We start from the raw sequence: 27,455 nt of genomic DNA, 5'->3' as shown, positions 1-27,455 counted from the left end.
CGGCCATATCCTCTGGCGCCAAGTTTGTGTTAATAAGCGAGTGTACCCACTCTGGTGCCCACTCTGGTATTTGTGCAATGTTGGCTAGTGCGCACATATAGCCTAAATCAGGGATGTGTAACAGAACTCATCATGCGGGGCTGCAGTGGCTCCTGGGTGTACATACCCACATCCATACACCTCAGCTTGCGAGCAAAACATTTGTACTTTTTCTGTGCATTTTGCCATTGGGCGTAGAGAGAATGTAGCTATTTTCTAACTAATTTCCTGCAATTCTACACATTTTGCCATAGGGTGGAGGCAAATTTTTGAAGTTTTCAATATGATAACCAATGATCAAATAGGCCCTACCCCGGTCAGTAGTTCAACCATGCTTACTAGTTTAGATAGCTGGCCGTTAGACTAACTTATCAATCTAAAAACATTTAGCTGACGTGGGCTAATTGAGTGACTGCTAATGCACAACCAAATGTGGAAATTGTGTATTTGATTATTCTAACTCTCAACAGTAAGTTGAGATCCCGACTGAGTCCATTTGAATGGATTTTTATTTAGATTTCATGTAATTGACATACACAAAATAGTCCAAATTGGTGAACTGAACTTTTTTTTGTAAATCAAAAAAAATAATGGAAAAGTGGTGCGGGCATATGTATTCAATCTCTTTGCTATGAAGCCCCTAAATAAGATCTGGTCCAAACAATTACCTTCAGAAGTCACATAATTAGTTAGATTGCACACAGGTGGACTTCATTTAAGTGTCACATGATTTTCCACAGGATCTTAGTATATATACACCTGCCCTAAAATGCCCCAGACTCTGGTACACCACTAAACAAGGGGCACCACCAAGTTGTGAAGTACAGATCAGGGTTGGGTTATAAAAAAAGATCCAAAACTTTGAACATCCCATGGAGCACCATTAAATCCATTATAAATCATGGAAAGAATATGACACCACAACAAACCTGCCAAGAGAGGGCCGCCCACCAAAACTCACGGACTAGGCAAGGAGGGAATTAATCAGAGAGGCAACAAAGAGACCAAAGATAACCCCGAAGGAGTTGCAAAGCTCCACAGCGGAGATTGGAGTATCTGTCCATAGAACCACTTTAAGCCAAACACTCCACAGAGCTGGGCTTTACGGAAGAGAGGCCAGAAAAAAGCCATTGCTTAAAGAAAAAAAATAAGCAAACCCTTTTGGTGTTTGCCGAAAGGCATGTGGGAGACTCCCCAAACATATGGAAGAAGGTGCTCTGGTCAGATGACTAAATACAGGGAAATTGTTGAGGGAAACCTGTTTCAGTCTTCCAGACATTTGAGACTGGGACGGAGGTTCACCTTCCAGCAGGACAATGACCCTAAGCATACTGCTAAAACAACACTTGAGTGGTTTAAGGGGAAACATTTAAATGTCTTGGAAAGGCCTAGTCAAAGCCCAGACCTCAATCCAATTGAGAATCTGTGGTATGACTTAAAGATTGATGTACACCAGCGGAACCCATCCATCTTGAAGGAGCTGGAGCAGTTTAGCCTTGAGGAATGGGCAAAAATCACAGTGGCTACATGTGCCAAGCTTATAGCGACATACCCCAAGAGACTTGCAGCTGTAATTGCTGCAAAAAGTATTCCCTTTTGGGGCGTTATGCACGCACAAATAGTTATGCATGCTTAAGTTTTCATCTTTGTTGTTATTTGTTGTTTGTTAAACAATTAAAACTATATGGCATCTTCAAAGTGGTAAACACTTTGTGTAAATCAAATGATACAAATCCCCCCAAAATATCAATTTTAATTCCAGGTTTTAACAAAATAGGAAAAATTCCATGGGTGAATACTTTCGCAAGCCACTGTATATACAAGTATTCAGACTCCTTCCTTTTTTCCACATTTTGTCACGTTACAGCCTTATTCTTGAATTGATTAAATTATAATTTTCCTCATCAATCTACACACAATACCCCATAATGACAAACTGAAAACAGATTTATAGAAATTTGAAAATGTATTAATAATAAAGAACAGATACACCTTTCATTACTCTCCTGTGAGGATCCAAGGATCAGGTTACAGGGGAAGAGCTTTCAATAGAGCCCCCTCTGCGGGTGAGAGGGGGGGGGGGGGTAAATGACAGCTCGCATCGATTGTAAATTGTAGGCAGCAGGCGATTCCTTGTGGTTTCTAGTTTGGGTGAATGGAATGTTTCTTTGTTACAGAAGAGTTTGCCTCCCAAAACTTCAACATCAAACAATGAACACTGGGACAATGTATTTCAACATCCGAATGTTGGGAATGATAATGGGTGGAATATGGAAATGAGTCTATTTTGTGATGTCATTAAAATTGTCATAAAGGCATTATAACAAAACATTGCAATTACATTACTTGAAGAGTTTTTACACTGTGTACATCTGGTTTAGAGGTCGACTGATTAATCGGAATGGCCGATTAATTAGGGTATTTTTGGACACCGATTTGGCGGATTATTATATATATATTTTTTACACCTTTATTTAATCTTTATTTAACTAGGCAAGTCAGTTAAGAACACATTCTTATTTTCACCTTGTCAGCTCGGGGGATTCAGTCTTGCAACCTTACAGTTAACTAGCCCAACACTCTAGCCAGCTGCCTCTCATTGCACTCCCGAGGAGACTGCCTGTTACACGAATGCAGTAAGCCAAGGTAAGTTGCTAACTAGCATTTAAATGATTTTATTAAAAAAACAATCAATTAACCATAATCATTAGTTAACTACACATGGTTGATGATATTACTAGTTTATCTAGTGTGTCCTGCATTGCATGTAATTGATGCGGTGCGTATCGTTGCTCCAATGTGTACCTAACCATGAACATCAATGCCCTTCTTAACATCAATACACAGAAGTATATATTTTTAAACCTGCAATATTTAGCTAAAATATATCCAGGATAGCAGGCAATATTAATATTAACCCGGTGGAATTGTGTCACTTCTCTTGCATTCATTGCACGCAGAGTCAGTGTATATGCAACAGTTTGGGCCGCCTAATTTGTCAGAATGTTACGTAATTATGACATAACATTGAAGGTTGTGCAATGTAACAGGAATATTTAGATTAATGGATGCCACCCCTTAGATAAAATACAGAACGATTACGTATTTCACTGAAAGAATAAACTTCTTGTTTCCGAGATGATAGTTTCCGGATTTGACCATATTAATGACCTAAGGCTCGTATTTCTGTGTGTTATTATGTTATAACTAAGTCTATGATTTGATAGAGCAGTCTGACTGATCGGTGGTAGGCAGCAGCAGGCCCGTAAGCATTCATTCAAACAGCACTTTCGTGCGTTTTGCCAGCAGCTCCTCGTTGTGCGTCAAGCATTGCGCTGTTTATGACTTCAAGCCTATCGACTCCCGAGATTAGGCTCGTGTAACTGATGTGAAATGGCTAGCTAGTTAGCGGGGTGCGCGCTAATAGCGTTTCAAACGTTACTCGCTCTGAGACTTGGGAGTGGTTGTTCCCCTTGCTCTGCATGGGTAACGCTGCTTCAAGGGTGGCTGTTATCGTTGTGTTCCTGGTTCGAGCCCAGGGAGGAGCGAGGAGAGGTTAATGAAATACAAATGGTATAGAGAGAAATAGTCCTATAATAACTACAACCTAAAACTTCTTACCTGGGAATATTGAAGACTGATGTTAAAAAGAACCACCAGCTTCCATACGTTCTCATGTTCTGAGCAAGGAATGTAAACGTTAGCTTTCTTACATGGCACATATTACACTTTTACTTTCTTCTCCAACATTTTGTTTTTGCATTATTTAAACCAAATTGAACATGTTTCATTATTTATTTGAGGCTAAATTGATGTTATTGATGTAGTATATTAAGTTTTCATTCAGTATTGTTGTAATTGTCATTATTACAAATACATTTTAAAAATCGGCCGACTTATCGGTATCGGCTTTTTTTGGTCCTCCAATAATCGGTATCGGCTTTTTTTGGTCCTCCAATAATCGTTATCGGCGTTGAAAAATCATAATCAGTCGTCCTCTAATCTGGTTTACATCCTTTACGTTGTGTAGAAAATATCAAGGATAAAGAGAATGTGTTTGTGACGATTAAGATTGTGATTTTAGTTCTCTAAAAAGAACATAGTAAATTATCATACATTACCTCGTAACCAGAGAGCATGTCAGCATGACGGAAACTCCCCTTTTTACCCAAGGGTATAAAGGGTTCTGTTAAAAATTAACATATCAGACTAAAACAGACCACAGCTGTAGCGAGGTCTAGGATAGTCACTACCACAGAACGCAATACGTGGTTGAAGAAGACAAAAGAACCTCTAACAATCCAATGCTACGGTTGAGTAGCTGTATCTAAGAAGATTCATTTTAGTAGGACCGGTTATTCTCTTCAAATCATCGTTGCCTGCACTGCTTTCATCACCACTCTGGGATCATCGACACGGCTGATTAGCCGTCCTCGGGAGACCACTCTTCTAGAACGAGTGCAAGTAAACAGACAACTAAGAAGAAGGACATTGTGACCTCTTGTGGGCAATCAGAGAAGAAGAAGGCCATCGGAAATAAGGCCCAATCAAACCCTTCTCAATTTACGTAAATAATGCACGTAAATACATGCATTACTTCTTCCCCAAAAGAGCGGCCTTTCAGGGCAAGGTATTAGGGCTACTGTAAGTGTAGTTTGCAAATGTATCCAAGTGTTGCTTCTCTTTCTCGCTTTCTCTCTCTAACTCTCCATCTTGTGTAACAAGTGTCATATTGTGTTAGTCTATTAGGGACCTGTTGTCATCGAATTATGTTTCTAATCGATAAGCTATACCGTGTGTGTATCCTATGTTATCATTTAGTTTCTCAGTAAATAAATAAATCAATTTGTGTGGTATAGAATGATCAGTGAGACTCAGATTTCTGCAGATTCACGAAGCCTGAGATGTTCAAAAGGAGACTGATATGAGGAAATGATTAATTAGTGACTTGGTTTGTATTGCATTTTATATTTATTTTTAATTCCAGGCCTCCGTCCCCACAGGAGAGCTTTTGCCTCTTGGTAGGCCGTCATTGTAAATAAGAATTTGTTCTTAACTGACTTGTCTAGTTAAATAAAAAAACAAGTTAATTCGGGAGACGGTAACCTGTTAAACAAACTTTTTCCGTGGTGCCCCAATTTCCTAATGAGTTCATTGTTATGTGATTAATTTAATCTAATAACAACTAAACATAGTTAATTATTAGATGTATAACAGTCATCACATTAATGATAGTCACATCATGACATACCTTATTTGCATAAGTATTCAGATCAGTGGTGTAGCTTCAGCCGGGGAAGCTGGTGCGGTCGCACCAGGGTGATATCAAAATTTGTTAAATTGGATTCCTTTTTCAAATGCAGTTCAAGTGCAGCCATTGCTAGCACAAGCAATGTAGCGGGACCAGAAGAGGATGTAGGTTTATCGTCGCCAGCAGCAGCTTTTAGCGGGTCAAGTGAGCCAAGGCCAAGCTGTTCCATCGTGCCAGAAGAAGCAACTTTGACAGAGGAGGATACAGGTTGTCAGGTATCGGTGAGCACAAGCCCTGAGCACAAGCTAGGTCGGACAAGCTATCCCCGGGCGGGGAGGAGCAGGGCGAGGCTAGAATCGTGGCGGCTGAGGAAACAGGTGGAAGTGGGACAGACAGCCTTTTTACCTATCCAACTGATGGGACATTATGCAACAAATGTGGAAAAGTTAAACGGCATGTTATTGCATTAGGCTCGTGTAAGCCTGCTGGCCCATTCTCCAGGGGTTGATGAAAGGCAGTGTTTTTCCAAGTCATATTACACCACTACAACCAAGGCTGGAATCAAATTATCACGTACATGGCTATGTTATTCGGTCAAGCTAGATTGCGCGTATTGTTAACCTTTCTGCCTGTTTGGAGATCAGAGTGCCCTTTTCTTCTCTGTTGCGTGGGTGAATGGGGTGAGAGATTGGCGCCATCTAACATCCATACTAGCATGTCATGAGACATCCCAAATTCACATGGGTGCCTGTTTGGTATATGAGTAATGAAGGTCAATGGCACTATTGATGCAGAAATGGAGAGAGGCGTGGGGTAACGCAGAAGATTTCTGGCGACAGATGCTGGAGCGCGTAGTTAATGTAACTCTCACACTTGCATCATGTAATTGGCGTTCAGAGGGCACCGTGGAAAGCTGGGGCAGGCCAACAGTGGGAATTTTCTCAGTATAATTGAACTGCTGTCATTTTACGACCCAGTTCTGAAATAACTTTTAGAACGCCCCGCAGGATCCGTTAAATATCTCAGTCTTTAAATCCAAAATGGGGTGATTTATGTCTTAGCAGAGCGAGTGAAGTGTGACATTCAGGGAGAGCTGCAGGAAGCCCCATTTTTGTCTATTATAATGGACACCACCTGTATCTAGAGTAGACCAGTTAAGACAAGTTTATCGATATGTGAGAGTGATGAGGGATGCAAATAATGTCGCCACAGATCTGACCATCACAGAGTCGTTTTGGAGACTTGCTGACACATCAGCAGCTGAGCAACTTGATTTTGTAGTCCACCTGTGGTAAATTACATTGATTGTACATGATTTGGAAAGGCACACACCTGTCTATATAAGGCCCCACAGTTGACAGTGCATGTCAAAGCAAAAACCATTTACATTTACATTTAAGTCATTTAGCAGACGCTCTTATCCAGAGCCAAGCCATGAGGTCGAAGGAATTGTCCGTAGAGCTCAGAGACAGGATTGTGTCGAGGCACAGGTCTGGGAAAGGGTACCAAAACAATTATGCATCATTGAAGGTCCCCAAGAACACAGTGGAATCCATCATTCTTAAATCGAAGAAGTTTAGAACCACAAAGACTCTTCCTAGAGCTTGCTTCCTGGCCAAACTGAGCAATCGGAGGAGAAGGTCTTTAGTCAGGGAGGTGACCAAGAATCCGATGGTCACTGACAGAGCTCTAGAGTTCCTCTGTGGAGATGGGAGAACCTTTCAGAAGGACAACCATTTCTGCAGCACTCCACCAATCAGGCCTTTATGGTAGTGGCCAGACAGAAGCCACTCCTTAGTACAATGCATATGGCAGTCCCCTTGAAGTTTTCCAAAAGGCACCTAAAGGACTCTCAGACCATGAGAAATACGATTCTCTGGTCTGATGAAACCAAGACGGAACTCTTTGGCCTGATTGCCAAGCGCCACGTCTGGAGGAAACCTGGCACCATCCCTACGGTGAAGCATGGTGGTGGCAGCATCATGCTGTGGGGATGTTTTTCAGAACCCAATCGAACATCTCTGGAGAGACCTGAAATTGGCTGTGCAGCGATGCTCCCCATCCAATGTGACAGAGCTTGAGAGGATCTGCAGAGAAGAATGGGAGAAACTCCCCAAACACAGGTGTGCCAATCTTGTAGCGTCATACCCAAGGCTGTAATCGCTGTCTAAGGTGCTTCAACAAAGTACTGAGTAAAGGGTCTTAATACTTATGTAAATGTGATTTAATGATATATTTTTTTATATAAATTTGATAATTTGTTAACCTGTTCTGCTTTGTCAATTTTGGGTATTGTGTGTAGTAGATTGACTAGGGGGAAAAATGATTTAATCTATTTTATAATAAAGCTGTAATGTAACAAAATTTTGAAAGATTCAAGCGGTCTGAATACGGTCTTATTTTGGTCATATTGGTCTGCAAGCCTATAAAATGGGGGCCACATTTTGCCCATCCTGGCTTACATGATGAGATTAGTATTTTATAGACGAAGGAGCGAGTTTATTTTTATTTGTCATATGCCAAGCATCGGTTTTCATGTCAACAGAATAAGACACCTCAATATTTATTGGAAAGGAGTATCAAGCTCATCACCTTGCACTTTCACCACCCTGTGAACTTCATAATTTGTCATCTATAGCTTAATAAACTGCATTCTTTCCTGTCATCGCATGACTCCATGTTTACTTTGCTATGATGGTTATTATATCAATATTTGCACATTAGTGTTTTCACTTACAATTATCGCATAATTAATTTTACTGACAGAAAAAGATCCCAACTTGTCTAGCATATTTTGTTCTCTCTACATTTCGAAAGTTTACTGAAAAATGTTCTGTTTCCATTAGGCCTGTCATGACATTTTTTTATCTGATGTACTTTACTCACATAAAAAGGTTGGATTTAAACATGCTTAATGCCAAATAAAAATCCTACAAATGATTTGCCTCCTTTTAAAGATCATCGAATTTCCAAGCCCCAAAACATTATCATGGTGTCTTTTTGTTCTAGTTTCATGAGGAATCACCAGTAAAGCCTTTTATCCCACAACCGTAATTTGGACGGCAGGTAACCTAGTGGTTAGAGCGTTGGGCCAGTAACCGAAAGGTTGCTAGATCGAATCCCCGATCTGTCGTTCTTCCCCTTCCCCTGAACAAGGCACTGTTCCAAGGCTGTCATTGTAAATAAGAATGTGTTCTTAATTAACTGACTTCCCTAGTGAAGTAAAGGTAAATAATTACTATACTAGCGTTGGTCTCAGTCATACTGAGACCAAGGTCTCTTTTACAGATGAGCCCTGAATTACATAAATTATAGTAAATACACACACATCCATATAAATACAAAATGCAAGCAGTTCTTGATTCCTGAATACACTTGAAAGTGATTTGTTCCTGACGTGGAATATGTCATATTCAGTTTTCTCTATTACTTCAGACTTCCAATGGTTGCTTGCCTCCAAACACTGAACATTTAATTTGGTCTCATTCACTCTATATCACAGGGGGGTTTGCAATTGTGTTCCTGGTACGAACCAGCCAGGGGCTCCGCTGTGCCCTCAAGAGGATGTATGTCAACAATGAGCACGACCTGCAGGTGTGCAAGCGAGAGATCCAGATTATGGTGAGTTGCTGTGGGATTACCCCACGGCATGCTTGAAAAGGGAGCTATTATGTCTAGTTCTCTCCTTTGCTCACTCCTTTGCTCACATGAAAACACATACATGACACGCATACAGGCAGCTCTACAAACTGCAGCATGTTATGTATCAGCAACGATGATTTCCAACCAAATTATCCTCAGGAGACAAAGTTTGAATTTGAGTGGCATGATAATGTTCACTCTGTCTTTTATTGCAATGTGGTTGTCCTTGTGCTCTCGCAGAAGGACCTGGTCGGCCATAAGAACATTGTTGGCTATCTGGACTCTAGTATCACCACTTGTGGAGGAGGAGATGTGTGGGAAGTGCTCATCCTCATGGACTACTGTAAAGGTGAGTGTTTACTGAAGGATCTGTGTTCAATCAAGTGTAGTTCATTCCTCAAAAGTGACTATGAAAGGTAGAAATAAAGGTGGGCCACTGTCACTCCACTTGTAGTCCACATGAGGGCGCTTTCTGTCTAACTATATTCTGTCCTCCATATAGGCCTACGGCTGGGGTGGTGAATTTCTTTAAATGTTGTGTTTAACCGTTCAGTTTTTCCACATAAAATGTGAAGGTGTAGATAATGTGATTGTTTAAGCGTATCTCTAGGAAATACTTGTTTTAAATCAAAGCCTTGTTTTTTTCAGGACTGTTCACATCAAACATTTCTTACTTCTGTCTTTGTATCTTTGCAACTCATTTGACTTCTGTACTGCACCAGGTTGTTTTCCCAGGATGTGAATGTATGTTCAAACTTGCGGTTCTAAGAATGTATAAAATAGGCCTGCGTGAACTAAAAACCTACCCCCTTTAAGAAAAATATGTGTTTTCTTTGAACTGTGAATGTTGCCATTCTTTTGCGAGTGTTGTTATTCATTGTGACATTGGGGTTTCTAGCACTCTTTCACTCCAAGGCTAACTTTACGTATCACGCTAACAGCTAGTCAAGCACGGCCAATCTGGGGTCATATATTTCATTCTTTCTTTCATTCACAGAATAATTTGCTCTTAATAATGGAATGATAGAGCAGCCTAACCTTTTCCACTCTTTGGGAGAACTGTCACAATGAAGAGGACACTTAAGTGTTCATTGAAAGACAACACATGTCTGAAATTATTAAAAAGTTGTGAGGTTATGAATTGGATCTTTAAGTTTTGTGTATTGGACAATTTTTTTATTTAATTTGATCTCTGTGGCTCAACCTTGAAGACCATACATACTGTAGAGACAGTTTTATAAATCTATCAACATGTTGATAATACACTGTTTGATATACTGTACAGTAGATCCTACTACTCAGACTGCATTTTCTTCAGTGAGCTTTATCCCGATTTTCATACCATACTGTTTCTGTACCATACCGGGGTGCACGATTTTACCAATTGTGCACACAAGGGGAGCTATTTCAACAAAAAACTAAACATTTTAAAGAAACATCCCCTTTTCAGGACCCTGTTTTTCAAAGATAATTCATAAAAATTCAAATAACTTCACAGATCTTCATTGTAAAGGGTTTTAAAACGGTTTCCTATGCTTGTTCAATAAACAATTAATGAACATGCACCTGTGGAACCGTCATTAAGACACTAACAGCTTACAGACGGTAGGTAATTACGGTCACATTTATGAAAACTTAGGACACTAAAGAGGCCTTTCTACTGACTCTGGGGGAAGAAAAAAAAAAAGAAAGATGCCCAGGGTCCCTGCTCATCTGCGTGAATGTGCCTTAGGCATGCTGCAGGACTACAGATGTGGCCAGGGCAATACATTTCAATGTCTGTACTGTGAGACTGCTAAGACAGCGCTACAGGGAGACAGGACAGACAGCTAATCGTCTTCGCAGTGGCAGACCACATGTAACAACACATGCACAGGATCGATGCATCCGAACATCACACCTGCGCGACACATACAGGATGGCAACAACAACTGACCGAGTTACACCAGGAATGCACAATCCCTCCATCCGTGCTCAGACTGTCCGCAATGGGCTGAGAGAGGCTGGACTGACGGCTTGTAGGCCTGTTGTAAGGCAGGTCCTCACCAGACATCACCGACAACAATGTTGTCTATGGGCACAAACCCACCGTCGCTGGACCAGACAGGAATGGCAAAAAGTGCTCTTCACTTGCCTATGGGCACAAACCCACCGTTGCTGGACCAGACAGGACTGGCAAAAATTGCTCTTTGATGAATTGCGGTTTTGTCACATCAGGGGTGATGGTTCAGATTCATATTTATCTTTGAGGGAATGAACGTTACACTTTTAGCCACTTAGCTAGCAAGTTAGCAAACCAAATGCATAGCTGGAGCCCCTGAGCTGGATGTAATTTATTTGAGACATCTTACATTTTTTTATAGTTCTACTTAACTTATAGGTAGTTATAAGCAGTGGCGCAGCATGCACCCCAGCAGCCCACTGCGATGTTGAAAATCATATTATTGGTATTTTGAAACACCCTGGTATATGGTATATTGCACAAGCCTAGTGAGCTTCCACATCACAGCTATATAACACCATGTGCAACCACTGAGGCCCCTATTGTGAAGTGGTCATTTTAGATTATCAAGAGACTGAGTCTGAGTGCAAGATAGGTGTGACTGAGTGTGGCTGTAAGCTCCATTCCCAGTGTGTGTTGAAATGAAATTGTGTGGTGTATCTTTGCAGGAGGCCAGGTGGTGAACCTGATGAACCAGCGTCTGCAGACAGGCTTCACCGAGGCAGAGGTACTGCAGATCTTCTGTGATACGTGTGACGCCGTGTCTCGACTGCACCAGGGCAAGACACCCATCATCCACAGGGACCTTAAGGTATGTGGAGGACAGATGTATGATTTTAATTTGATCACCCAGTTGCAGGAGAACTTTCCTGCAATGTGGGAAATGTAAAACTTATAGTGTATTCGAGGTTTAAAAAAGCTTCTGAAATTTGAAATTTCCACTTTGATATTTCAGACATGATTTTCCCTTACGAAAAATGTATCAACCCCCCCCAAAGAAATTCCATTAATTATAATTCACATGAAAATTCACTGTTGCTGCAGGATTATTTTCCTGCTGTAGTGAACGGGCTCAAATTAAGATCCTACATCTGTAGGAACCCTCTCCTGTGTTTTCTCCCACCTCCCTTCTCTGCTCTTAGTTCCTCTCTCCTCATCTTCTTATTGGCTTAGTCTTGCTGTTATATAGGCAAGCTGTTACCGGTATTTATATATGCCATTCAGCAGACACTTTTTTTATCCAATTCACATTATATATTTTTTAAATAGCATGACCATTACGTGACTCATTCTGTAGTTCTCTGGCTCTGTTTGACTCTTCTTCTCCTTTGTGTTTCTGCAGGTGGAAAACATCCTGTTACATGATAAGGGTCACTACGTGCTGTGTGACTTCGGAAGCGCCACCAATAAGTTCCAGAACCCACAGACCGAAGGAGTGCCAGTAGTCGATGAGGAAATAAAAAAGTTTGTGAACCGACAGTCAGAAGTTTACATACAACTTAGCCAAATACATTTAAACTCAGTTTTTCACAATTCCTGACATTTAATCCTAGTAAAGATTCCCTGTCTTAGGTCAGTTAGTATCACCACTTTATTTTAATAATGTCAAATGTCAGAATAATAGTAGAGCGAATGATTTATTTCAGCTTTTATTTCTTTCATCGCATTCCCAGTGGGTCAGAAGTTTACATATACTCAATTAGTATTTGGTAGCATTGCCTTTAAATATTTAATTTGGGTCAAATGTTTCGGGTAGCTTTCCACAAGCTTCCCACAATAAGTTGGGTGAATTCCTCCTGACAGAGCTGGTGTAACTGAGTCAGGGTTGTAGGCCTCCTTGCTCGCACATGCTTTTTCAGTTCTGCCCACAAATTATCTATAGGATTGAGGTCAGGGCTTTTGATGGCCACTCCAATACCTTGCCTTTGTTGTCCTTAAGTCATTTTGCCACAACTTTGGAAGTATGCTTGGGGTCATTGCCCATTTGGAAGACCCATTTGCGACCAAGCTTCAACTTCCTGATTGATGTCTTGAGATGTTGCTTCAATATATCCACATAATTTTCCTACCTCATGATGCCATCTATTTTGTGAAGTGCACCAGTCCCTCCTGCAGCAAAGCACCCCCACAACATGATCTTGCCAACCCTGTGCTTCACGGTTGGGATGGTGATCTTCGGCTTGCAAGCCTCCCCCTCTTTCCTCCAAACATAACGATGGTCATTATGGCCAAACAGTTCTATTTTTGTTTCATCAGACCAAAGGACATCTCTCCAAAAAGTATGATGTTTGTCCCCATGTGCAAACTGTAGTCTGGCTTTTTTATGGCGGTTTTGGAGCAGTGGCTTCTTCCTTGCTGGGCGAACTTTCAGGTTATGTCGATATAGGACTTGTTTTTACTGTGGATATAGATACTTTTGTACCTGTTTCCTCCAGCATCTTCACAAGGTCCTTTGCTGTTGTTCTTGTATTGACTTGCACTTTTCGCACAAAAGTACGTTCATCTCTAGGAGACAGAACGCGTCTCCTTCCTGAGTGGTATGACGGCTGAGTGGTCCCATGGTGTTTATACTTGCTTACTATTGTTTGTACAGATGAACGTGGTACCTTCAGGCATTTGGAAATCTCTCCCAAGGATGAACCAGAGTTGTGGAGGTCTACAATCTCTTTTCTTAGGTCTTGGCTGATTTGTTTTGATTTTCCCATGATGTCAAGCAACCAGGCACTGAGTTTGAAGGTAGGCTACAGGTACACCTCCAATTGACTCAAATTATGTCAATTAACCAGAAGCTTCTAATCAGAAGCTTCTAAAGCCATGGCATAATTTTCTGGAATTCTCCAAGCTGTTTAAAGGCACAGTCAACTGTGATACAGTGTATTGTATGTGAAATAATCTGTCTGTAAACAACTGTGGGAACAATTATGTCCTTACCGACTTGCCAAACTATAGTTTGTTAACAAGAAATTTGTGAAGTGATTGAAAACTAGTTTTAATGACTCCAACCTAAGAGTATGTAAACTTACGACTTCAACTGTATATGCGTACCATCTCCTGCCATTTCATTTTTTAAAAACATTTTATTTTACAGCCATAGAAAAGTCCTTTCAAAGTCCACCTGAGCCGAGCCTTTTCGAAATTAGTGTTCGTTAGATAAAGCTTATGATGTTCATCTTCCTGTTTGTGACCTTGTTCTGTTCTCTCTCAGGTACACCACTCTGTCATATCGTGCTCCTGAGATGGTTAACCTCTACAACAGCAAGATTATCACTACTAAAGCTGACATATGGGTGAGTGGATGTTGTATTTTAGTTCTATGCTTTAGTCATGGTATCAGTGCCAGCTTCTGATTTGTATGGTGCTTTTTTACAATACACTTTTCAGCAATTTGTCACAGAATGCCCATGAAAATGTTATAAAATATAAATAAACTAAATGAAAACGTATAGCAAGTCTTTGGCCAGTGGCAATAGGAATTTCAGGTAGTTGGTACAGTAGGACATTTTAAAATACATATTTGTATGGAGAAGCCTTTCCCATCTTGTTTCTCAAGGCATTTGGATGTTTGTTCTAAATGTTATATAACTTAATTAGTGTGTGTTGAGGCAGGTAGCCTAGAGGTTAAGAGCATTGTGTTTGTGTGGTGTGTGTGTTCCCTCCCTCCAGGCAATGGGCTGTTTGCTGTATAAGCTGTGCTACTTCACTCTACCCTTTGGGGAGAGCCAGGTGGCCATCTGTGATGGCAGTTTCACCATTCCTGACAATTCCCGCTACTCCTACGACCTGCACTGCCTCATCCGTCAGTGTTCCACCACTCACTGTATCTGCTATGGAAATTAGTGTAGATTCTACAGTGCCATTACATATTTTAGAAGTACACTATATTTACAAAAGTATGTGGACACCCCTTCAAATTTGTGGATTCTGCTGTTTTAGCCACACCCATTGCAGACGGGTATAAAATTGAGCACACAGCCATGCAATCTCCATAGACAAACACTGGCAGTAGAATGGCCTTACTGAAGAGCTTAGTGGCGTTCCCCGTGGCACCGTCATAGGATGCCACCTTTCCAGCAAGTCAGTTTGTTAAATGTTTGCCAATGAAGAGCTGTAAGCTGTGTTATTGTGAATTAGAAACGTTTAAGAGCAACAATGGCTCAGCCTTGAAGCGCTAGGCAACACAAGCTCACAGAACGGGACTGCTGAAGCGAATCGTGTTTAAAAATCGTCTGTCCTCCATTGCAACACTCACTACCGAGTTCCAAACTGTCTCTGGATGTAACATCAGCACAAAGCTGTTCGTCAGGGGCCTCATGAAATGGGTTTCCATGGCCGAGCAGCCGCACACAAGCCTAAGATCACCATGCCCAATGCCGAGCGTTGGCTGGAGTGTTGTAAAGCTCGCCGCCATTAAGGCAGTGGATACGCATTCTCTGGAGTGATGAGTTATGCTCCACCATCTGGCAGTCCAACGGACTAATCTGGGTTTGGCGATGCCAGGAGAACGCTACCTGCGCCAATGCGTAGTGCCAACTGTACATTTTGGTGGATGAGGAATAATGGTCTGGGGCTGTTTTTCATGGTTCGGGCTAGGCCCCTTAGTTCTGGTGAAGGGGGGGCGGCAGGGTAGCCTAGTGGTTAGAGCGTTGGACTAGTAACCGGAAGGTTGTGAGTTCAAACCCCCGAGCTGACAAGGTACGAATCTGTCGTTCTGCCCCTGAACAGGCAGTTAACCCACTGTTCCCAGGCAGTCATTGAAAATAAGAATGTGTTCTTAACTGACTTACCTGGTTAAATAAAGGTACAATTAAAAAAATAATAATAATCTTAATGCTACAGTATAAAATTAAATCAAATTGGATTAGTCACATGCGCCGAATAGAACTGGTGTAGACCTTACAGTGAAATGCTTACTTACGAGGCCCTATCCAACAATGCAGTTAAAGAAAATACGGATAAGAATAAGAAATACTAGTAAGAAGTCATTAAAGAGCAGCAGTAAAATAACAATGGCGAGACTATATACAGGGGCGTATCGGTACAGATTCAATGTGCGGGGGGCACCGGTTAGTTGAGGTAATATGTAAATGTAGGAAGTGGTTTTAAAGTGACTATGCATAGATGATAACAACAGAGAGTAGCAGCGGTGTAAACGAGGGGGGGAATGCAAATAGTCTGGGTAGCCATTTAACTATTTATCGGTCTTGTTAAGAATTCTCATTACTTGGGGGTAGAAGCTGTTTAGATGCCTCTTGGACCTAGACATGGCGCTCCGGTACCGCTTGCTGTGCAGTAGCAGAGAGAACAGTCTCTGACTAGGGTGCCTGGATTCTTTGACAATTTGTAGGGCCTTCCTCTGACACCGCCTGGTGTAGAGGTCCTGGATGGCAGGAAGCTTGGCCCCGGTAATATTCTGGGCCGTTCGCACTACCCTCTGTAGTGCCTTGAGATCGGAGGCCAAGCAGTTGCCATACCAGGAAGTGATGCAACCAGTGATGCAACCATGCGCTTGATGGTGCAGCTGTAGAGCCTTTTGAGGATCTGAGGACCCATGCCAAATCTTTTCAGTCTCCTGAGGGGGAATAGGTTTCGTCTTACCCTCTTCAAGACTGTCTTGACATTTCTGAATTATTCTAGACGATTATGTGATTCTAACTTGGTGCAACAGTTTGGGGAAGGCCCTTTCCTGTTTCAGCATGACAATGCCCCCGTGCACAAAGCAAGGTCTATACAGAAATGTTTTGTTGAGATTGGTGTGGAAGAACTTGACTGGCCTACACAGAGCTCTGATCTGTTGACTGCCGGCCGCCCAACAACCTGCCCGCTCGACCCTATCCCCTCCTCTCTTCTCCAGACCATTTCCGGAGACCTTCTCCCTTACCTCACCTCGCTCATCAACTTATCCCTGACCGCTGGCTACGTCCCTTCCGTCTTCAAGAGAGCGAGAGTTGCACCCCTTCTGAAAAAACCTACACTCGATCCCTCCGATGTCAACAACTACAGACCAGTATCCCTTCTTTCTTTTCTCTCCAAAACTCTTGAACGTGCCGTCCTTGGTCAGCTTTCCCGCTATCTCTCTCAGAATGACCTTCTTGATCCAAATCAGTCAGGTTTCAAGACTAGTCATTCAACTGAGACTGCTCTTCTCTGTATCACGGAGGCGCTCCGCACCGCTAAAGCTAACTCTCTCTCCTCTGCTCTCATCCTTCTAGACCTATCGGCTGCCTTCGATACTGTGAACCATCAGATCCTCCTCTCCACCCTCTCTGAGTTGGGCATCTCCGGCGCGGCCCACGCTTGGATTGCGTCCTACCTGACAGGTCGCTCCTACCAGGTGGCGTGGCGAGAATCTGTCTCCTCACCACGCGCTCTCACCACTGGTGTCCCCCAGGGCTCTGTTCTAGGCCCTCCTATTCTCGCTATACACCAAGTCACTTGGCTCTGTCATAACCTCACATGGTCTCTCCTATCATCGCTATGCAGACGACACACAATTAATCTTCTCCTTTCCCCCTTCTGATGACCAGGTGGCGAATCGCATCTCTGCATGTCTGGCAGACATATCAGTGTGGATGACGGATCACCACCTCAATCTGAACTTCGGCAAGACGGAGCTGCTCTTCCTCCCGGGGAAGGACTGCCCGTTCCATGATCTCGCCATCACGGTTGACAACTCCATTGTGTCCTCCTCCCAGAGCGCTAAGAACCTTGGCGTGATCCTGGACAACACCCTGTCGTTCTCAACTAACATCAAGGCGGTGGCCCGTTCCTGTAGGTTCATGCTCTACAACATCCGCAGAGTACGACCCTGCCTCACACAGGAAGCGGCGCAGGTCCTAATCCAGGCACTTGTCATCTCCCGTCTGGATTACTGCAACTCGCTGTTGGCTGGGCTCCCTGCCTGTGCCATTAAACCCCTACAACTCATCCAGAACGCCGCAGCCCGTCTAGTGTTCAACCTTCCCAAGTTCTCTCACGTCACCCCGCTCCTCCGCTCTCTCCACTGGCTTCCAGTTGAAGCTCGCATCCGCTACAAGACCATGGTGCTTGCCTACGGAGCTGTGAGGGGAACGGCACCTCAGTACCTCCAGGCTCTGATCAGGCCCTACACCCAAATAAGGGCACTGCGTTCATCCACCTCTGGCCTGCTCGCCTCCCTACCACTGAGGAAGTACAGTTCCCGCTCAGCTCAGTCAAAACTGTTCGCTGCTCTGGCTCCCCAATGGTGGAACAAACTCCCTCACGACGCCAGGACAGCGGAGTCAATCACCACCTTCCGGAGACACCTGAAACCCCACCTCTTTAAGGAATACCTAGGATAGGATAAAGTAATCCTTCTCACCCCCCCCTTAAAATATTTAGATGCACTATTGTAAAGTGGTTGTTCCACTGGATGTCATAAGGTGAATGCACCAATTTGTAAGTCGCTCTGGATAAGAGCGTCTGCTAAATGACTTAAATGTAAATGTAAATGTAAATCTCAATCCCATTGAACACCTTTGGGATGATTTGGAACGCCGACTGTGAGCCAGACCTAATCGCTCAACATTAGTGCACAACCTCACTAATGACATTGTGGCTGAATGGAAGCAAGTCCCCCCAGCAATGTTCCAACATCTAGTGGACAGCCTTAACCAGAAGAGTGGAGGCTGTTATAGCAGCAAAGGGGGACCATCTCCATATTAATGCCCATGATTTTGGAATGAGATGTTCGATGAGCAGGTGTCCACATACTTTTGTTCACTTAGTGTATATAGTATCAGTTCTGTACAACATGTTACCTCTTCATCTAACCATGCTTAATCTACCCATTGTGGGATAGTCAGTGTGTTGCTTTTGTCTCTTATGTTGTGGTTTGATTGGTGTCTCACTTTTTCTCTCTCATTTCCACCTCTCCTTCTCATTCTGTTGGTGTTTGTCAGGGTACATGCTGGAGCCCGACCCTGACAAAAGACCTGACATCTACCAGGTGTCCTACTTTGCTTTTAAACACGCTCGTCGGGACTGCCCTGTTCAGAATGTTAAGGTTAGTCTTTCTCTGCTTTGCGGAAAGTCTACACTGAGTGTACAAAACATTAGGAACACCTTCCTATTATTGAGTTGCACTGCCTTTTGGCCTAAGAACAGCCTCAGTTCATTGGGGCATGGACTCTACAAGGTGTCAAACGCATTCCACAGGGATGCAGGCCCATGTTGACTCCAATGCTTCCCACAGTTGTGTGAAGTTGGCTGGGTGTCCTTTGATTGGTGGACCATTCTTGAGACACAGGAGACTGTTGAGTGTGAAAAACCCAGCAGTGTTGCAGTTCTTGACGCACTCAAACCGGTGCGCATGGCACCTACTACCATACCCCGCTCAAAGGCGCTTAAAACTTTTGTTTTGCCCATTCACCTTCTGAATGGCACATCTCAATTATCTCAAGGCTTAGAAATCATTCTTTAACCTGTCTCCTCCCCTTCCTCTACACTGATTTTGAAGTGGATTTAACAAGTGACATCAATAAGGGATTATAGCTTTCACCTGATTTCACCTGGTCAGTCTATGTCATGGAAAGAACAGGTGTCCTTGATGTTTTGTACACTCTGTGTTATGTGGGTCAGTCAATCTCTGTGCTAGGGTGTCTCTCTCTAGTGTTTCCTGTATGTTTGTCTCTCTCTCTGCTCTGAGATTGGCCTCTGGGCCAGATCTACCAATGTTCTATTCAATCCATGCCTGAATCTAATGCATGTGCTTGTCATATGGATCCATTCCCTCCCAAATATGAATTTCCAATACTTTTACCTCTAATCATATAGAACTCTCCAATTCCTGCTCAACTCCCTGAGCCAATCAAAGCCAGCGAGGCTGCTGCAGCAAAGAAGAACCAGAGCCAGACACAGAGTAAGGCCAGGTAGGTTTGTGGTGTTTGTTATACAGGGGGCTGCCTTAGTAATCTTGTAGTTGTTGTTATTATACGCACCAGTATTGAGGCCAGTATCCATGTTTTTTTAGTTGTGTGTTCTCTGTTCTGCTTTTAACATCATTCATAAGGTAATTTCATACCATTGACATCTTGTTCCAAGATGGCGTAGCAGTCAGGGGTCTTTGTCTTGTCTCGTCCCATGTGTATATATCTTTTCCTTCGCATTATTTTTTTATATTTTTCCTAAACCGCAACCTCAAAATACTCTCCTGCAACCCGCCTCACCCAATGTGGTGTGGATCCTTTTTTTTCTTTCCCTAAAGTATTTCTATTTACCTCCGAACTGGAATAACTCAACTGAAGCTAGCTAGCTACCAGCTATCAATCAGCTAACCACTGCTAGCGGTCATCAGCTAACCTTTAGCTCAGAAAGCTCTTACCAGTTTGTACAATGCGCTTCAAACCAGAGCATACCGGACCTATTTTTCTCTCTATATCACCGGAGTCCTACCACAAACTCTGAATCTTTTCATCTGGATCATCACAGCTAGCTAACCGCAACCCGGGTTGACTACTCCTGGCTAACGTTTCCGTCCCGGAGCTAACACCAACTAGCCTGGGGTTAGCCCATGCTAGACCCATCCCCCGGCTCACTCCTGGGCTACAATATCTGGACCTCTTCTACTGCCGGTACGGGGCACGGAACCCCGCCGATCCTCTATGACTGGAATAACGACATAATCTGCCCGAGGATTCCAACAGGCCCCTGAGGTGAGATTCCCGCTGAAGGCCCATTCTGCTAACCTGCTAGGCCTGCTAGCTACCTAGAGCTACCTGGAACCCTACTAACTCCACGACTGATCTATCGACGTCACCGCACAAAGAGGCAAAAACAGACTTACCCCCATCGCAACGTCCCCCGGTCTACTAACTGCTAGCTTGCCTGCCCCGGTCTGCTAACTGCTAGCTTGTTTAGCCTCGGCCTACTAACTGTTATCGTGTTAGCATCGGCCTGCTAACTGTCTGAATCGCCGTGTTCCCATTCAGCCCAACCATTCACTGGACCCATATGTTCACTTGGCTATGCATGCCTCTCTCTAATATCAATATTCCTCGTCCATTACTGTCCTGGTTAGTGATTAATGTCTTATTTCACTGTAGAGCCTCTAGCCCTGCTCAATATGCCTTAGCCAACCATGTTGTCACACCTCTTACATATGCAATGACATCACCTGGTTTAAACATCTCTAGAGACTATATCTCTCTCATCATTTCTCAATGCCTAGGTTTACCTCCAATGTACTCACATCCTACCATAACTCTATCTGTACACTATGCCTTGAATCTATGCTATCGTGCCCAGAAACCTGATCCTTTTACTCTCTGTGACGAACGTACTAGACGGCCAGTTCGTATAGCATTTAGCCGTACCCTTATCCTACTTCCCGTCTGTTCCTCTGGTGATGTAGAGGTTAATCCAGGTCCTGCAGTGCCTAGCTCCACTCCCCAGGTGCTCTCATTTGTTGACTAATGTAACCGTAAAAGCCTTGGTTTCATGCATGTTAACATTAGAAGCCTACTCTCTAAGTTTGTTTTACTCACTGCTTTAGCACACTCTGCCAACCTGGATGTCTTAGTCGTGTCTGAATCCTGGCTTAGGAAAACCACCAAAAACCTTAATCTCCATCGCTAACTATAACATTTTCAGCCAAGATAGAACCTCCAAAGGGGGTGGTGTTGCAATCTACTGAAAAGATAACCTGCAGAGTTCTCTATTACTATCCAAGTCTGTACCCAAACAAGTCGCGCTTCTACTTCTAAAAATTCACCTTTCCAGAAACAAGTCTCTCACTGTTGCTGCTTGCTATAGACCTCCCTCTGCCCCCTGCTGTGCCCTGGATACCATATGTGAATTGATTACCCCCCATCTATCTTCTGAGCTCGTGCTACTAGGTCACCTAAACTGGGACATGCTTAACACCCCGGTCATCCTACAATCCAAGCTTGATGCCCTCAATCTCACATAAATTATCAATGAACCTACCAGGTACAACTCCAAATCCGTAAACACGGGCACCCTCATAGATGTTATCCTAACTAACTCGCCCTCCAAATACACCTCTGCTGTTTTCAATCAAGATCTCAGCGATCACTGCCTCATTGCCTGCATCCGTAATGGGTCTGCGACCAAACGACCACCCCTCATCACTGTCAAATGCTCCCTAAAACACTTTTGCGTGCAGGCCTTTCTAATTGACCTGGCCGGGGTAACCTGGAATGACATTGACCTCATCCCGTCAGTAGATGATACCTGGCTATTCTTTAAAAGTGCCTTCCTCACCATCTTAAATAAGCATGCCCCATCCAAAATATTTAGAACTAGGAATAGATATAGTCCTTGGTTCACTCCAGACCTGTCTGCCCATGACCAGCACAAAAACATCCTGTGGCGTTCTGCATTAGCATCGAATAGCCCTCGTAATATGCAACTTTTCAGGGAAGTTAGGAACAAATATACACAGGCAGTTCGGAAAGCTAAGGCTAGCTTTTTCAAACAGAAATTTGCATCCTGTAGTACTAACTCAAAAAAGTATTGGGACACTGTAAAGTCCCAGCTGCCCACTGCTCTGAAGCTAGGAAACACTGTCACCACCGATAAATCCACTATAATGGAGAATTTCAATAAGCATTTCTCTACGGCTGGCCATGCTTTCCAGCTGGCTACTCCTACCCCGGTCAACTGCCTGGCACCCTCTACAGCAACCTGCCAAATCCAGATAGCTGATGTTCTGAAAGAGCTGCAAAATCTGAACCACTACAAATCAGCCGGGCTAGACAATCTGGACCCTCTCTTTCTAAAATGATCTGCCGAAATTGTTGCAACCCCTAGTACTAGCCTGTTAAACCTCTCTTTTGTATCGTCTGAGATTCCCAAAGATTGGATAGCTGCAGCGGTCATCCCCCTCTTCAAAGGGGGTGACACTCTAGACCCAAACTGCTACAGACCTATATCTATCCTACCCTGTCTTTCTAAGGTCTTCGAAAAGCCAAGTTAAGAGACAGATCACCGACCATTTCGAATCCCACCGTACCTTCTCCGCTATGCAATCTGGTTTCAGAGCTGGTCATGGGTGCATCTCAGCCACGCTCAAGGTTCTAAACAGCATCATAACTGCCATCCATAAGAGACATTACTGTGCAGCCGTATTCATCGACCTGGCCAAGGCTTTCGACTCTGTCAGTCACCACATTATTATTCGCAGACTTGACAGCCTTGGTTTCTCAAATGATTGCCTCGCCTGGTTTACCAACTACTTCTCTGATAGAGTTCACTGTGTCAGATCGGAGGGCCTGTTGTCCGGACCTCTGGCAGTCTCTATGGGGGTGCCACAGGGTTCAATCCTCGGGCCAACTCTCTTCTCTGTATACATCGATGATGTTGCTCTTGCTGCTGGTGATTCTCCAGTACACCTCAAACGCAGACGACACCATTCTGTATACTTCTGGCCTCTCTTTGGACACTGTGTTAACTAACCTCCAGACCAGCTTAAATGCTTAAATGCCAATGACAACTCTCCCTCCATGGCCTCCAACTGCTCTTAAATGCAAGTAAAACTAAATGCATGCTATTCAACCGATCACTGCCTGCACCTGCTCGCCCGTCCAGCATCACTACTCTGGACGGCTCTGACTTAGAATACGTGGACAACTACAAATACCTAGGTTTCTGGTTAGACTGTAAACTCTCCTTCCAGACTCACATTAAGCATCTACAATCCAAAATGAAATCTAGAATTTGCTTCCTATATCGCAACAAAGCATCCTTCACTCATGCTGCCAAACCCTCGTAAAACTGACCATCCTACTGATCCTCGACTTTGGTGATGTCATCTATAAAATAGCCTCCAACACTCTACTCAACAAACTGGATGCAGTCTATCACAGTGCCATCCGTTTTGTCACCAAAGCCCCATACGCTACCCACCATTGCGACCTGTACGCTCTCGTTGGTTGGCCCTCTCTTCATACTCGTGGCCAAACCCACTGGCTACAGGTTATCTACAAGTCTCACCAACTCTCACCTTTTTCCCCCCAGACTGACAGACCCCATCCCCACCACTGAGACCTCCATCACGCCCCGGCAGAGGCCCAAAGCGGGCCATGCCCAGCCCAGCGCTGGAATCCTACCCATCCAGCCGGCTGCCCTCACCCCTCGCAAACGGGCCAACCTACCTGCCGGGGGGGCCCTTCCTCTTGGTATGTACCCACCCTCACTCTGCCTATTTACTGCAACTACTATGCTTGAAAATATGGAGAGTGGTACTCAGTAATGTGTTGTATTAGATTTGTCCCAAACATAACACTTTGTACTTCTGAACTTATTTAGGCTTGCCTTAACAAAGAGGTTGAATACTTACTGACTCAAGACATTTCAGGTTTTCATTTTTTATTAATACAAATAAATAAATAAATAATGTATTTCCACTGACATTATGGCATATTGTGTAGGTCAGTTGTAACACAATAGCATTTGGAAAAAATCTAAGTGTGTGAATACTTTCTGAAGGCACTGTAGCTACTCAAGAGATAAACAGAAGTGACTGAGGTAGATTCTCTACCCTAATGGCAATAGCTAAGTTGGAGAAAATGGAAGTAAATTAAGATGGCGGACAGTGGGCACTAGCCATGATAAATAAATGTATGCCTAAGTGGGCATGTACCCAAATAAGCTAGCTAGTTGACATCGAGCTGGACCTGCACTGACCTAAAACAGTTGTTTTGCCCTCTTTTCTCGGTAACTCAAAGAAATGCCTCTTTGGGTGCAAACTGTTCAGAACATACCAGCCAAATTTGGTTGAATTATTACAAAAATTTGATCTTAGTTATATTTAGTCAAACATTATATGGCTCTCTTTAGAAACAAATGACTGGTATGCTTAGAATGTCTCTCAACAGTTTCATCTAATGAGGTCTTGCCAGTGATGTATATAGCATGCAATATATTTTCTTAGTTTCATGGCTTGTATAGTAACCATATACTGTATTCCTTGCAGGAGTGAACTTAAACCTTGCCCAGCAAGCGGCAGCCCTCCAATCACAGAAGGCACAGAAGGCACTTCAGCCAGCGACCGGCCAATCACATAACCCTCCCAGTGAGGCAACACCCCAGCTGGGTGGTGCTCAGCAGAAGCAGGTAAACTCAGGCAGCCAGCTAACACCCAAACCCACAGCCATACTACCCTGCCTCCCACTCCTGGCTTCTCTCTGAATCCTTGGATGGGCGACCAGGGGTTGTTTGTATCATGCGTCTCAGAATAGGAGTGCTGATCTAGGTTTCTGCTGCAAAAATAACTGCCATCACCAGGTGGAGGTGGATGACGTATCTTCTGAGCATCTGGAAGCGTTTAATGAATCTAATCAATTACAGTACAAAACCCTGCAAGTTAAAAAAAAGGGATTTAAGTGGGTTAATATAATTATGGTTATTAGCAACAACAACAAAAAAATTCTAAAGAAAATGTTCCTCTTTACCCTCTAACGGGTCTGGTAAAATGTATTTCAAAGAAATATAGCTAATTTATTTCATAGGATTTTGTTGCTTAGTGACAAAGCCACTTATGCCAGCTGTAAAGTGCCATCTGTGTGACAAGCTGCTGCCTCAGGGTTGTGTTATTGTTCAGCCAACCTTTGTATAGACTGTCATCATGGAACAAGCTTAGATAAGTAGGTCATTGAAGTGCAGGAAACTCTTGACCAAACAGAGAAGAAATGTGCATTAGGGAGGAAATTGGATGGAAAAAACATTACCACACAATTGCACCCCATTATATTTTCCTGGGATTACATTTTTTACAGTCTCCTCCTATTGCAACAATTGGTCCTTAGTTTTTAGGTAGGTATGACAGTTTTACGGTATACCGGTATATCATTTTGTGTGAAAAAGTGAAGTGTTATGCAGGTGAACCCATGATAACAGCCACATGCGTTCTTAGTGGCACACTGTGTTGTCTGTGTGTGAAGCAGCTTTGTTTTCGTTGTCTCGGTTTTTTGACAATGTGTGCTGTCCTACGTCTTTATGTGGTAGCCAGGACAGTTGCAGCAGCAGCCTATCGAAGCAGTGGGAGGAGTCCCACCTATGCAGACCATGGCGGAGGCCCCGAGCACCCCTCAACAGGCCTTGCCTCCCCCGGTGGCCTGTCCTTCCCCTCAGAAGGCCCAGGCTCTGTCCAGCCCAGCCCCACCCAAAGCCCCAGCACGTCGTAAGCAGGCCAGCCAGAGCCAGACCCAGCGGCAACCATCTGCTCAGCCTACTCCAGCCCATCCTTCAGCTGCACAGCAGCCTACAGCTCGGCAGCAACCAGTTCCTCAACAACCAGTTGCCCAGCAACCAGTAGCTCAGACAGAAGCGGCCCAGCATCCACCTGTCAAGACCCAGTCCACTCCTGCCGAGACCAGTCACAACACAGCTGAGACTGAGACGGTAACATACCTGCAGCCTGCACCACGTCTGCTCCCTGAGCTGTCAGACACACTCAAAGCCTGCTTGAAAATGACATCAGGCCATCCATTGTTCCACCCAGCCATCTATCGTCATGCCAATGCCATCAGCCTTCATCATTTTGCTGTCTTTCAGTTTTGCTTGTTAGTGTTGTTCTCTCAGTAACTTGAAAAACTCTGCATCAATGTGAATGTTTGAATGACCCTCATTTCTGTGTGTGATAGCCTTTTTTTCCCTGTCTGTTTTTCACTTCATTTTACTTTGTTTCCCTCATTTTCTTTAGTGTTGTATGTATTTGTATTTGCCATTGAAAGTGAATCATTAGTGAGTGTTATTGGGATTTGTTATTTTTCATGAGTCGTCCTGTTGAATTCTTCTCCCTTCAGTTAGACTGTGAGATCTGTATTGTTTATATTATATTTTTTCTTCTATTTCCTCTCTCTTTCTCTGTCCCTCTGTCCAAGACTCCGCACCACTCTCCAAAGACAGCAGAGCTCACCCCGAGTAACGTTACCCAGAATGCAGTCGGTGGGCTACCTGGAAGTGACTTCAGCCTACTACTGCAAGAGGCCACAGCAGAGGATGACCTCAATCAGTTAATGTAAGATATGCATGACATCATCACCAGAAATATCATCCTTAGATAAATATGTCTAGTTTTCAATGTGTAATAAAAATCATGAGCTGGCGCACACCCACTGAAAATTGTTTTGTGTAGAGTTGCGGACGAACAACGAATAAACTGTAAACTATAAAAATAAATAGAGTCGCACACTCTATATATCAACTCCTAGTATTGAATTGGGTAAACCACCAACATTTTGGCATCACTGCTTCAGTGTGTAACAACAAGTTGACCTCTTCCGGCATTTATGTGTTTTTCCAGATCTGTCGGTACATCTCCACCCAATTCCACCCGGTCCCTTCAGCAGAGTGTGTGTGAACCAGCGCAAGACAGCAACTTTTCTGCCTTTGCCCATTCCCCTACCCCTGGCCCTGCCACGGGTTCCCCCACGCAGCCCGCCTGGAACCCTTTTGGTGATGATGACTCCTCCAATCTCAGTGCAGAGCAACTGATTAACAAAGACCTGGTTGATGAACAGGCTGATGGTGAGGCTGTTT

The 27,455-nt window shown here is 43.6% G+C and overlaps 1 protein-coding gene across 8 annotated transcripts in view; it reads left to right on the top strand.

Annotated features, from left to right (window-relative positions):
- LOC123999124 (AP2-associated protein kinase 1-like) overlaps positions 1-27,455 on the top strand; it is a 50,908-nt gene that overhangs the window by 12,014 nt on the left and 11,439 nt on the right. For all 8 annotated transcript variants that reach the window (XR_006832390.1, XR_006832389.1, XM_046304551.1 and 5 more), the window contains exons 2-14: positions 8,793-8,911; positions 9,173-9,281; positions 11,603-11,745; positions 12,277-12,398; positions 14,140-14,221; positions 14,598-14,730; positions 18,854-18,957; positions 19,728-19,822; positions 23,931-24,091; positions 24,889-25,028; positions 25,920-26,315; positions 26,798-26,934; positions 27,220-27,443. Coding sequence is in view for 6 of the 8 variants with exons in the window: in XM_046304551.1 (XP_046160507.1) it covers positions 8,793-8,911; positions 9,173-9,281; positions 11,603-11,745; positions 12,277-12,398; positions 14,140-14,221; positions 14,598-14,730; positions 18,854-18,957; positions 19,728-19,822; positions 23,931-24,091; positions 24,889-25,028; positions 25,920-26,315; positions 26,798-26,934; positions 27,220-27,443 (1,965 nt within the window). In the remaining 2 variants the exon portion in view is untranslated. The remainder of the gene's footprint in view (positions 1-8,792; positions 8,912-9,172; positions 9,282-11,602; positions 11,746-12,276; positions 12,399-14,139; positions 14,222-14,597; positions 14,731-18,853; positions 18,958-19,727; positions 19,823-23,930; positions 24,092-24,888; positions 25,029-25,919; positions 26,316-26,797; positions 26,935-27,219; positions 27,444-27,455) is intronic.

This window comes from Oncorhynchus gorbuscha, linkage group LG16 (genome assembly GCF_021184085.1).
Source record: "Oncorhynchus gorbuscha isolate QuinsamMale2020 ecotype Even-year linkage group LG16, OgorEven_v1.0, whole genome shotgun sequence".
Lineage (NCBI taxonomy): Eukaryota > Metazoa > Chordata > Actinopteri > Salmoniformes > Salmonidae > Oncorhynchus > Oncorhynchus gorbuscha.
The sequence above is the reverse complement of the archived record's forward strand: the minus strand, read 5'-3'. Positions and strand labels throughout refer to the sequence as shown.